The following is a 12,316-nucleotide window of genomic DNA, read 5'->3' as shown; positions in this document are numbered from 1 at the left end:
AAAAATTTTAACTGCACGGTTACAAAATCTATATATACACTCCGCTTTCAAGTTTTATACACAACCCATTATAATAGAATACAAGAAACATTTTACTACTATATTCAAAACTTTACAGGAAATTTATCCTTGTGACATTGCAAAAATCAGATTTTGTGTACTAGAACACATCATCGAAGTCAATTTTATCTTCACCACACCAGGAAAGCATGACTTTTGTCTACCGCATTCAAAATTGACTAAAACTAATCATTTGTGGCTGACAGGTTCGGTAAAACAACCATTTTGCTCGTCGGAGGCGGGCGGCGGGGGGGGGGGGGGGGGGGGGGGGTTGGCTACTTGTCACCATCTTCTTCATCTCTATCCCCTTCCATCTTCTCTCTCCACAATGGAATTCTAGGTGTGGACGGTCCTGGCGGCCGAAGTTGCAGGCAGCTCGGACAAGGGCGGCGACGCATCTCCTGCAGCAATGGTGATGTAGCTCGTGCGGGTGGTGTTAGCACAGCTCATGGCAGGGCCTTGGCAAGCAGCGGTGACGGGAAGCTCAAGAGGTGCAGCTCGCGGTGGCTGGTGGTGGGGATTTTGGGCGGCACGGCTCGCAATCGACGGTTGTGGCAGAAAGCACCAACGTCGTGGCCATGTGAAGGAGCTGCGGAGGGAGCATAGTATTGAAGTCGGAGAGAGGGGGTGAAGGAGAAATGGAGAAGGAAGATGAGAATAGAGATAAAGCATCATTTAACTAAATAAGATTACGCTCAGCTCTTAGCTAAGACGTTCCTGTTCGCTGCTAGCTAGCTGCTGGTAGCGCACGCGCGCCCAATAAGGAAATCGATTATCGAAGCCTGCCGTGTCATCCATCTGAACACGAAGGTGCTGTTGCGTACCATGGGAGGTCTCATCCATCTGAACTCCGCCGCCTCCGTGTCGAACGGCGAACACCAGTATGTATATGTTGCCCTCCTGGAGGCAGTGCAGGCTGCCCTGGAGAAGGATGGGCGGCGGCACGGCGCCTGCGCGCACCAGCCCCACTGGACAGTGCGCCGCCCACGGAAGCCGACGACGCGCGGCGCCCGATGCTCCACGGCTGCTGAGAGCCCATCGCGTGGGGACGAAGTACCTCCTCTCGCCGAAGTCCGGCCGTGTGTTGGTAGAGCATCCGGTGCTCCCCCGGAAGCGGCGTGCGCGTAGAACCCCGCGATGTCGCGCGCTGGGAGCGGCGGGAGGGGCGTCCATCGACGCGTGGCGGGGGGTTTGCAGACCAAAAAGGCCTCGAGGTAGTTGACGAGGGGGAGGCCTGTCGCAGGAGCCGTGCTCCTCCAGCGCGTTCAAGATGCCGCGGTCGACTAGGTCGTCCACGTACTCCTCCGTGGCTCCGTGTCCATGAACCGCAGGAACGTCCGGGGCGGATACTATAGCCGCGGGCGCGGTGTGGAGGTTGACGACGTCCTCGAGGCAGTAGCGGTGGAACGCCAGCAGGCAGCAACCGGGACTCGACGTCGTCGCCGGCGGTCCGATAGACGCGGAGCCGGGCTGCGCCGGCGGCTGGCCGAGGAAGGCGCGGTCGGAGCCGAGGCTGCGCCATGCCTTATAGCAGGTTTACTGATTTCGCCGGCCATCGGCTGCGACCTGCGGTGCGGTGGCGTAACTTTGTGATGGACTCCACTAAAAGTTAATGCACCACAGCTTCTTCAGCCAATAACAACCACACGAGCACGTCTTCGCCGGCGTCGAGCGGGCGCGTAGCGAGGTACCTGCGCGGTTCTCTCTCTTCGTTTCTCTGTGCTCCACGTCGGATACCGCCCGCTTACATTCCATCATTAAACCTGCTCTTACTTGCAGATGGCGCGGCAGCGGCGGAGGGCGGAGGGACTTGGGCCAGGATGAGCACCTGGTGGGGAGCACGGCTTGCTCTTCCCGACTCCCGCGCCTTCCGCTTCCGGTCTCTCCTCGATCGGTCGCTCGCCGATTGCGGCCAGTGTCTCACACTAGAAATCAGAGAGGGTTCTAGAATCCGTGTGCCGCGAGATAGACGCTCGTTACTCGCGAAATGCGTCAAAATTTGAGTTGGTAAATAGATAAAGTCGCTAAAAGCGGGGGGTTTAAAAATTCATGGCCACCTCGGTTCGTTGCTCGTCCCCTTCCTTGCCACGGCCGTGCATCATTGCTCTCCTCTCCCTGCGACCCTGCGAAGAGTTGAAGAGGGATGTAGGCAGAGGCAGAGGCAGCGCTGCTTGTTCGCCCGAGTAGAACGTACATTGAAGTACGTGTACGTCCCAAGAATTTTTATATGGGGAAAAATGGTGAAGTATTTAAAGAGGGCCATGGCTTCTTTGTTAACATGGTAAAGAACACAGTAGAACTGCGGATTAGCAATACCGCAGAGTTTCCACACCAGAAATTAACAAAAAGTATGAGCACCTTACTCCCCATTGTTCCTCCAAAAATTATAAGATTTGGATAGCCACTACATATGTTGTAATTTTTTTTGCATGCCTTGTAAAACATTTTTGAAATTAATATGTAAAACAAAATGAAAGGAAAGACTAAAAATGTGAAGAACAGATCGATGAATACCTTCGTTTGGTAGGATTTTGATTGATATACAAATCTCGTCAATTGCTTGAGCTGTAAAGCTTTTTTTGAGGGTCTTGAACTAAAAACTGAGAGCACGTGTGTGTGTGTGTTTTCTGAGAGGAGCACGTGTGTCTGGTGTACTGGTGTTGTGCGCGCGGTTCGGGGGGCTTCGGGCCGAGTGGTCGAGCCCCAGGCTCGGGCCCACGGTGCAATCCACGCCGGCGACAGCTGTCAACCGCAAGCTGTATATAACCAACCACTTGCATCGTCGCCAGCCATCTCCTTTGCGGGTTTTGGCGCAGCGGCCAGGGGTAGAAACCGAAACGGTGGGAGGCAGAAGCAGGCGCGGAGAATCGCAGCGCGAAGAGGTTAGCTCTCGAATCACCCACCCACATCGTGTTCGTCCTTCTCGTGCTTTGCCGATTGGGATCCCAATTCCATCCCCCTTTCCTCGCGTCTTCGTTTGAATCACGCGGCGCGGCGCCGCCGGCCGCCAAACTGACGGTTACCCCTCCGCCGCGTTTGCGTTTCGCAGGAAGCAGTTGCTAGTGTCGGTGGAGCAGTTGCGACCCTACCACCCACCGCGCGGAGAAGTCCCCGAGGATGGCGGAGCCGGAGCCGAGGCAGGCCGATGTCGCCGCCTTCTTCCGCGACGCTCCCCCGCGCGTCGTCATTGAGATCATCCGCCGCCTGCCTGTGAAGTCGATCCTGCGCCTCCGCTCGGTCTGCAAGGTCCTGCGCGACGTCACGTCCTACCGGCCCCTCCTCGCCGCCGTCCACATCCTCCACCCGCCGCAGCCGCTCATCTGCTTCAGCCTCAACGCCTGCCCCGACCACTACATCCCGCTCAGGGACTACTGCGTCGAGGCCCTCGACCTCCGCTCCGACATGCTACGCCCCATCCTTCGGTTCACCGACAACGAGTACTACGATTTCTTCGAGAACATCGAAGGTGTCGACGCTCCCCCCATCTACGCCTTCAGCAAGGGCGATATCAAGTACGGCGAGGAGGTGGGGGACGGCGAACACTATCCCTGGATCACGGTCCACGGCTCCATGGATGGCCTCCTCCTGGTCTCCTTCATCAACATCTGGTACATCTGCAACCCCGCGACGCGCCAGTGGGTTGCCCTCCCGGACCTCAGCAACTGCACCGTGATTGGGCTCTACGCACACGTCTCTTCCGGTGAGTGCCGTGTGCTGATCTACGCAGGCGAAGATGATGGGGCGACCAGGACTCACTACTACGTTCTCAAGGTGGGCGCTGAGCAGGCCAGGGAGATCGAGCGCCCCATCCCGCCGCCGGCGACCAGGGGCGTGGGGGTGCTGAACATCGGGTTGGGGGTGTTGAGCATCGGGCTGGATCCTGCCTCGCTCTCGCCGCCCGTTCAGCTCGGCTGCAACTTGCACTGGCCGCCGCAGGAGCGCCAAGGATACCGCATGCTGGCGTTCGACACAGAGGCCGAGGTGTTCAGCTGGATGAGCTCTCCCAACCACATACGAGAAGGAAGCGTGCAGCTGCTTGAAATGGATCGCAAGCTCGCCATGTCAGTCTCCAGGAACGGCAGGCCAACGCTAGAGCTCTGGCGTCTAGAGGATTACCACAACGAGATTTGGGTCCAGATATACCGGATTAGAATCCCAGTAATGCACATACCTGAGTTGCACTACATAGACTGGTTTCCACATGTTGTCTCACCAGAAGGGGATGTGCTGATCGAATGCTCAAGCAAGCTGTTATTGCACTGTGACAGGAATGGGAATTTGCTTCAGAAGTTTCAGTTTCGTGAGGAGACACCGTTGGTTAGGCATACCCTGAAGGAGACCCTTCTTCCTCATGCTATCTTTCAGGCGCCGAAGATAACCAATGGTGATTTTGCACCGCCATTTTTCGAGGGGATCTAGTCCGTGCTGGTGGTTGCATTTTTCAACATCTGCACTATGCATAGTACCGCAGTCTCTGTAGATGAAGCTAGAATCAACTAGCTTTCCTTTTCCCACTCTCTGAAGGTAGGAATAATCATGATCAGAAGTTAACATTTCTCTTTCCTCTAATACTCCGTATGCTGGATGTTTGCTTAACTCTTGGACATGAATGTGAAAGATTCAGGTGCTGCTGTTGAGTAGGCTGGCTGTACTGCATGTTTGTTGTTTCCCATTGACCTTGATTGAATTTTCTATGAGAAGCATCTATATGTTGTTCTGATGCATTTCCTACATGGCTACATGCGTGTTTTCTGAAATTTGCGTGTGAAAAAGTTCAGTGCCATGGGTACAGTCGTGCTCCTGCTAAAAGGCTAATGATGGTAGCTGTTCTACCATTATATTTCTTCTCTCCAGAATTCAGGCAATTAATTTAATAATGCGCCTTAAGATCTTCTATGATTTGGGAAATGCTTCTCACTTGGTAGAAACTATGGAGCTGAAAGTTGATCCTGAATTTGATGTGGCTCACAACTGTATTTCGTTCCAGATTGTTCTTGAGAAGATCCTACAATGTGGTCAATCCCAAATTGTTCTTGAGAAGTGAAAAAAAATCCTGAATGGAACAATGCAGATCCACTTATGAAATGGGCATCCACCAAAAAACCACATGTGCAAAGATTGGTAGTGAACCTTATGGCAGCTATTAACATGAATATTAGCCAACCCATTCCAGATCAGTTTTTTTTAACCGATTCCAGATCAGTTGTCAATTGAGTAATGCTAGGCCAGACCAGGTTCGGCACCTGAACCTTTTCACTGTCGAAAGCCATGTAACAGAGTTTTTGATATCGAGTTGCATCATACATAACTGATGGAAAATGCTCCAACTAAAATGCCGTTTGTTTCGTATTTAAATTTTAAATGCAATGTTTCTCATCAGAAAAATCTGCTGCCAAGGAAAGCTATAAACAATCTGCAGCGAAACATTTCAACTTCTCCTAATGCCATGGGCTGGCTTGCCTGTAATAATTGCAGTTCAGAAACGTATAAAAAAAGGATTTAACATAGAAATTACCCATATCACGCAGTTTAGCAAAAGGCAGCACTGTTCGTCAATTCTAGACCTAATGAAATTCTTCAAGAAATGCAAGTTTTGACTGACCGCAGTATTCAGAAGCAATGCGAAATTCAGCTCCCAAAGGACTCTGCGTCTCTGCCTCTCTGAAACAGATTGTCCAACAATTTCTGGAGGCAGTTTGCACTATTGACCTTAGTCAAACTTATCCAGCGCAGTGAAAACGTAGTAAACAAAATGCATAAATGTATGGATTTCTAAGATTTAGTTTTCTATCACATGAGGCCATTCCATATAGAAGTGCCTGGGTCACAAATCAACTTTCGGGAACCATGATATCATTAAATTAAATCAACAAGAAATGCCTGACACTTACCGATGCAAGCAGAACCGAACAAAAGTTATAACAAGATATCGATGCTGCGAAAAAACTCACGAGGAGACTAGATGACGGCCCGTGGCCCATAGAGGTAATTGGACCAGGCCCATCGCAGGTAAGTCCATTTTGTGTCGGGCCTTCGTCATCATTATAAAAGCATTTTTCTTGCCAACGTGTCGTGCAGTAGGATAAAGCAAGATGCTCATGAATTTCGTGTCACCAATTCTAGCGGATTGCCCGATTAAATCTCAGGGACAGAATGATGCTATCTTCAGCATATGCCTTGCTTGTGCAAACAAAATGTTGCTTCGGCCCAGCGGGCTACGGATAAAAGCCTCCCTTCCCTTCACTCCCACGAAAATTGCTGGACAGACGTAGCATTCACCGCACACTTGATCGGGATTCTGCGTCTTTGCCTCCGCCAAGCTAAGTTCCCACGTGATCCTACCACATAGGAGTACAGATCTGACAGCAGAGTGCCATGGCAAAATGGTCAGCCAGTCCCTGATTAGCTGTTGCCTGGGCAGCATCATGTGATTCAGAGAACTCATTGGTGAAACGTTTTGGCAGCTCGGCGAGTTGGGCTTCTGCCGATCTAGAAGACCGGAGCGGCCTCGGCTAGAGGATAATACCTGCCTTTGCCTCCACGAACTCGTCATGTGCGCCGAGCGGTTGCTTTATTCCTGGACATTCCGCGCGGAACGCAACCTGCCTTTCCAGCCCAATCATCAGCGGGTGGACCATCATGATTATATTCAGGCTCGCAATTTGCCATGTTCTAACTAAGGGAAAAAAAAAAGAAAGTCAAGCGCCTTTATTCAGAGCCCAACTGCTCAATCATCGTCGCCAAGCACACGGGGTAAACGCGGCGGCCGCGAGGCATCACATGGAGCGCTCCGTACTCGCACTTGCCCAATTGGCGACGAGGAACTGAATGAATTTCTTCTCTTCCCCTGATGTGGAGGGACTGAAACTGCGTCCGAACTACGAAGCCAACAAGTCACGTCACGGCCGATTAGTTGTAGACAGGCTCGCAGCTCGCTCATCAGCCACCGAATTGGATAAAGCAAGGCTGTTTTGTTCTCTGGAATTGATACTCGTATGGCCATCATGCATGGCATGGGTCTACCAAAACCCCGTATTTTTGTTTGTGCAGGCACTGAAAGGCTAGCTCTCAACCCGTGTCTTATTCCATTCGCAGAAGACAAGGCTCTTTCAACACAGGGCACGCCGTCGCCGTGTACGTGTCACGATTGCAACTTCTGGGCGACAGGTATGCCGCTGTCGAGGCCAGCTGTTGTGCAGTGGCGCCGCCAGGGCCTCGCTGGTCGCTGCCCTTTGAGTAAGTATTCTCGATCCCTCTCATGTCTCATCCGTCCGGGCTCCGGACCAGTGGAGAGAGAGAGAGAGAGAGAGAGAGAGAGAGAGAGAGAGAGAGAGAGAGAGAGAGAGAGAGAGAGAGAGAGAGAGAGCAAGAATCGCGGCGGCGCACGCATCAGGCGGCCGCTGGGCGCAGACAATTCAGCGCGTCGCGGCGAGGAGGAGGGCTCGGCGCAGCGCAGCGCGGGGCAAGCGCCGCGACGACGACGAACAGGGACACGACGCGAGGGCCCGCGGCGCGGCGCGGGCTCGCCGAGACGTGTCAGGGAGCCACGGCCCGGAGTCGCCTCGCCTCGGCGTGCTGGGGGGAGCCGGGCTGTGGGCGCCGCACGTGGGCCATGCCGCCCGTGCTCACAGCCTGGCGCGCCGCCCGCCGGCGGCCGGGCGGCAGCGAGGTGTCAGGAGCGGTGGGGCTCCTCTGGCAGCGACACGGCTGCCCGCCCGCCCGCCAACGGCTACTACGTGGAGACCGAGGCAACGTGACCGACGAACTCGCTGCCTCGTGTCCCCATTGGCCCGGCCGCCGTCGTTCGGCCGCGGTGCTCTGCTCGCCCGCTCGCAGCCCCGCACGCACGCACGCACGGCACGACGCGCCCACGTAGACCCGACGTGAAGATGGACAAATCTCAGGCAGGCGGGGCTTCTCGCCGCAGGCGGCCGGGTGCCTTCAGAAAAATTTGAAGCGGCAACGTTATCCTGACGTGAGCGTTCCAACGGCCGAAGTCAACGGTCCACGGGAAGACAGCTGGGATATCGTTTTCTGGGGGTAAGGCCGGATGGTGCGGTTAGCAAGAGAAACGATTTATGATTGCAATGCAGTTGATCCTTTTAAAAGTTTTCTGTCAGAAATGATTGCGACGATCATCCTTGCTTTATCACCACTATATACCGTCTCCGTTCCAAATTGTAGTTCCAAATTGTAGTTCGTTTAATTTTTTTACCTTAAATTTGATCACTCGTCTTATTCACAAACTTTTGAATAAGACGGATGATCAAACTTGGGGTCAAAAAAGTCAAACGACTTATAATTTGAAATGAAAGGAGTAACAAACACTTTGTTATGCCACGGCTCGCGTTAGTTTATTACTATTGGTGAATCGAGATCGGCATAAGCTAACCCCCCCCCCCTTTATTTCCAAATATTTGCCATTTTGTAATTAAAAGTGTGCATACTTAGGTGTCTCATTTTGCTATATAAAATCACCAAAGAGTTAAAACTATTTAAATAACTCGGAAACATTTCTATGTGGGATCCGGGGAAAAACCTCTGTGGAGGAAATGCGAAATTTATAGGGACAAAAAACAAAAAAGATGAATTTCATCAAATCTGAAGTCCCGAATTTTTAGCAACAAATGAAGCATCGAGGAACGCAGGTATTTGGAAACCAGGGTTAGTGTCCTTAGATTTTTATACTATTTCGCGAGTCATCGGTTGCACATTAACAATATTAGGGAAATATAGCCTTATTATTTGTTATTATTAGTTGATCTTTTAGTACTGGTATGGTTAGAAATTGTCACAATGATTTAAAGCTGTATAAGTTGAGGAAACACGCTGAATAAAAAAATGCACAAAGGAAACCCATAGAAATAACATGCAAAATCAAAATTTGGTTCCCCCAAAGGCACCAATCAACAAAGAAGAACATACTACTTTCCTCCTCCAAGTCGTCTTGCTTCTTGCATGTGGTTATTTTACTATTGTCGAATTGAGATTGTCACGTGGCAAGTTTGAACCTCCCTGAGTATTACTATTTTTAAATGAATCCCCTCATCTACCTGCGTCGTCGTAAAACTGTTCTTTGATTTTTTTTTTCAGCGACGAACTTCAAAATACACGATTACACAGACAACACATCGGCAGTATTTAATCCCCATGTCAAGTAAATTTCGATTCTCTCTTCAATTACAGTTCGTTCAGTTCTCTCTTCAACTATGCTTTGAATTCTCGATGCGTATGCTATGAATTAAAACTATATAAAACGCTTCTAATAAAAAACTAAATAAATCGAGAAAGAATATTGAGTGGAGGGAACAGCATTCCGAACCCCCCTACAGAAATATAAATATCATGCGAATTCGAAATTTCGTTACCGATAGGCACGAAACAACAAACAGCCGCGGAAGTTTGAAAGAGAGAGGGAAGAAGCGCCGGTAAAGTTGGGTTCGGCGTCCTCTTCCGCTGCCGCCCAGCCGAGCCAGGTTAGCTGAGCTGCCTCCTGCAAGAGCCAGTCCATCCGCTACCTTCTCAAAGACGAGTCTAGAGAAAAAAGAGGGCGAGAGATAAACCGCAAATCCCCGAAATCGCAGCGCGGAATTAAACAAAAGCGGAGCGGCGCATACAAAGCAGCTGCTGCGGCCGGCAGCAGCACCACCGCAAGCAGCCGCCACCGTCACGCCACCGCGCCGAGAGGGAAAAGCCCAGCGGTGGCAGGCGAGGAGGGGACGGACCAAAGGGGGAAATCGCCTGCCTGCCTGCCGCGGTGGGTTGGTGGCTGCCGCCTCCGCATCCTCTGCTCAGTTCCCCAGCCCACCCCCATTCGCCTCGCCTGACCTCGCATGGATTCCCGCTCGCTTCCCCTCCACTCCACGCGCCGATCCGCCGCCACCTGCCAGGAGAGCGCGACGCGATCCAATTGAGGCGCAGGAGGCGGGGGTGCCCTGCCTGCTGCCTGCGTGCTCCCCTCCAGTCTCCGTCCGGCCTGGTCGCGCTGCCGCTGGACGCCACCGCGCGGCGTCTTGGGGCGGCCGCCGCCACGCGGGCGACCCGGCGCGAAGAAGCGGTGGCCGAGCCGGGGGAGCGCGATGCTGTGGGTGACGCGCCTGTCCGGCTTCTTCTCCGCCGCCATGGTGATGGTGGTGCTGTCGCCGTCGCTCCAGTCCTTCCCGCCCGCCGAGGCCATCCGGTCCTCGCAGTTCGACGGCAGCGTCCGCTTCCCGGGCCAGATCGCGGGCGGCGCCAGGGGGATCGCCTTCCGCCGCGCCCCGTCGTTCCGCAATGCCGCCGATTGCGGCGGCGGCGGCGGCGCGGGCAACGGCACCGCGGTCAATGTCTGCGACCCCTCGCTCGTCCACATCGCGATTACGCTCGATGAGGAGTACCTCAGGGGATCCGTCGCGGCGGTCCACTCGGTGGTTCAGCACGCCAGGTGCCCCGAGAGCGTCTTCTTCCACTTCCTCGTCTCCGACCCGGGCCTCGGGGACCTCGTCCGCGCCGTGTTCCCGCAGCTCCGCTTCAAAGTCTACTACTTCGACCCCGACCGCGTCCGGGGGCTCATCTCCACGTCGGTGCGGCAGGCGCTGGAGCAGCCGCTCAACTATGCGCGCAACTACCTCGCCGACCTCCTCGAGCCCTGCGTGCGCCGCGTCATCTACCTCGACTCCGACCTCGTCCTCGTCGACGACGTCGCCAAGCTCTGGCGCACCGACCTCGGCGGCCGCACCGTCGGCGCGCCCGAGTACTGCCACGCCAACTTCACCAAGTACTTCACAGGCCGGTTCTGGTCAGACCAGCGGTTCGCCGGGACGTTCGCGGGGCGGCGGCCGTGCTACTTCAACACGGGGGTCATGGTGCTCGATCTCGAGCGGTGGCGGCAAGCGAGCTACACGCAGCGCATCGAGCGGTGGATGGAGATACAGAAGTCGCCGCCAGGGCGCATCTACGAGCTGGGGTCGCTGCCGCCCTTCCTGCTGGTGTTCGCAGGGCACGTGGCGCCGATCGAACACCGGTGGAACCAGCACGGCCTCGGCGGCGACAATGTCCTGGGCAGCTGCCGCGACCTCCACCCGGGTCCGGTGAGCCTGCTGCATTGGTCCGGGTCCGGCAAGCCGTGGGCGCGGCTCGGCGCCGGGCGGCCGTGCCCGCTCGATGCGCTCTGGGCGCCCTTCGACCTGTACGGCCCCGCCGGCGCCGAGGAGTCCTGGTAACCGCTACACTCGAAAAAAAAGAAAGATTATTTTCCTTCTTTGGCCGACCCCGTACAAATTCTGAGCTTCTAATTCTTGGTCTCCATTACCTGTTCAAACCTATATGTTTTTTCGTCCCTTTTTCTTATTTTTTTCCCAGTTCAGTTCGATTAAATGTTTGGTGCTAGATTGTTCATGTTTGTTCTTAGTGATCTCTTCTCCCACTTTTTGATCATTTTATTACTAAAAACAGAGGTCATTTGTTTGTATCCTACTCTACAGGACTGCAATCTTGCAGCCTCAAACATCACTATAAATAAAAGCACAGAGAAATAGACTTTGCACTTTGCCGCAAGCGTTTGTTCTTCCATCTCTCATCCATTCCTCCCCCTCGCCCTCTGCTGTTCGGTCGGTGTCTTCTCACTCTTCCAATCAATCCGATTCAGCCATCAGTGAAGAGTTAGGCAGTCCAATGCCTGCCGCTGGACTCGAAGGATACCACTTACCACCAACACTCCACCATGGACCGGTTCCTGTGGACCATCAATGGCCGAGTCACCGTCACTCGCTCACAAAACATGAGTAACTTGGAATCCTCATCTTTGTGGCCGTGCACGAACTGACTGACACTAACAACCATTTCGCTCGCGCTTAAGCAGGAAGCACTCGCCGCGGATAAGCAGAGGGGTTGCTGTTAACTAAGCTCGCTGGGATTAAAAGCAGGCGGAAATGGCCGGTGTGGGGGCGAGGACTCGGTGGCTGCAAGCCTGCAAGCAACACGGGACTTGTGAGCTACCGCCCAAGACTGCCTCTGTTTTCGGGGGTCCTCACCCTTTCCTCCGGTGGGGTCTCTCACCACTCCCGCTCGCCATCCTCGCCGCTTTATTCTTTTGCAAAATCATTATTGTTCCGCTGCTGCTGCTCGTCTCCTCTCCAGACCTCTCATTGCCAAATTACTCCCTCAGGGATTTTTCTTTTCCTTTTCTTTAGTCTTCTCTTTTCTTTTCTCCAAGCCTAGCACCTCACCTCCCTTGCAAGAACCTTTTGTTTTTCTGATCACCTCACTTTCCTTGCCA

The 12,316-nt window shown here is 53.6% G+C and overlaps 2 protein-coding genes across 2 annotated transcripts; both read left to right on the top strand.

Moving 5' to 3' along the window:
• Positions 1-3,177: 3,177 nt before the first annotated feature.
• LOC120648169 lies at positions 3,178-4,691 on the top strand. Its single transcript, XM_039924911.1, has one exon. The coding sequence runs from the start codon at positions 3,178-3,180 to the stop codon at positions 4,477-4,479; it is 1,302 nt and encodes a 433-aa protein (XP_039780845.1). The 3' UTR covers positions 4,480-4,691.
• A 4,830-nt stretch (positions 4,692-9,521) lies between these two features.
• On the top strand, positions 9,522-11,590 carry LOC120652660 (probable galacturonosyltransferase-like 7). Its single transcript, XM_039930538.1, has one exon. The coding sequence runs from the start codon at positions 10,140-10,142 to the stop codon at positions 11,259-11,261; it is 1,122 nt and encodes a 373-aa protein (XP_039786472.1). The 5' UTR covers positions 9,522-10,139; the 3' UTR covers positions 11,262-11,590.
• The last annotated feature ends 726 nt before the right edge of the window (positions 11,591-12,316 follow it).

Source organism: Panicum virgatum, chromosome 9K (assembly GCF_016808335.1).
Source record: "Panicum virgatum strain AP13 chromosome 9K, P.virgatum_v5, whole genome shotgun sequence".
Lineage (NCBI taxonomy): Eukaryota > Viridiplantae > Streptophyta > Magnoliopsida > Poales > Poaceae > Panicum > Panicum virgatum.
Note: the sequence above shows the minus strand (reverse complement) of the source record. Positions and strands in the feature narration are given on the sequence as shown.

Coding starts and splice junctions, on each gene's coding strand:
- LOC120652660 (XM_039930538.1), top strand. CDS start 10,140: ATGCTGTGGGTGACGCGCCTGTCCGGCTTCTTCTCCGCCGCCATGGTG.
- LOC120648169 (XM_039924911.1), top strand. CDS start 3,178: ATGGCGGAGCCGGAGCCGAGGCAGGCCGATGTCGCCGCCTTCTTCCGC.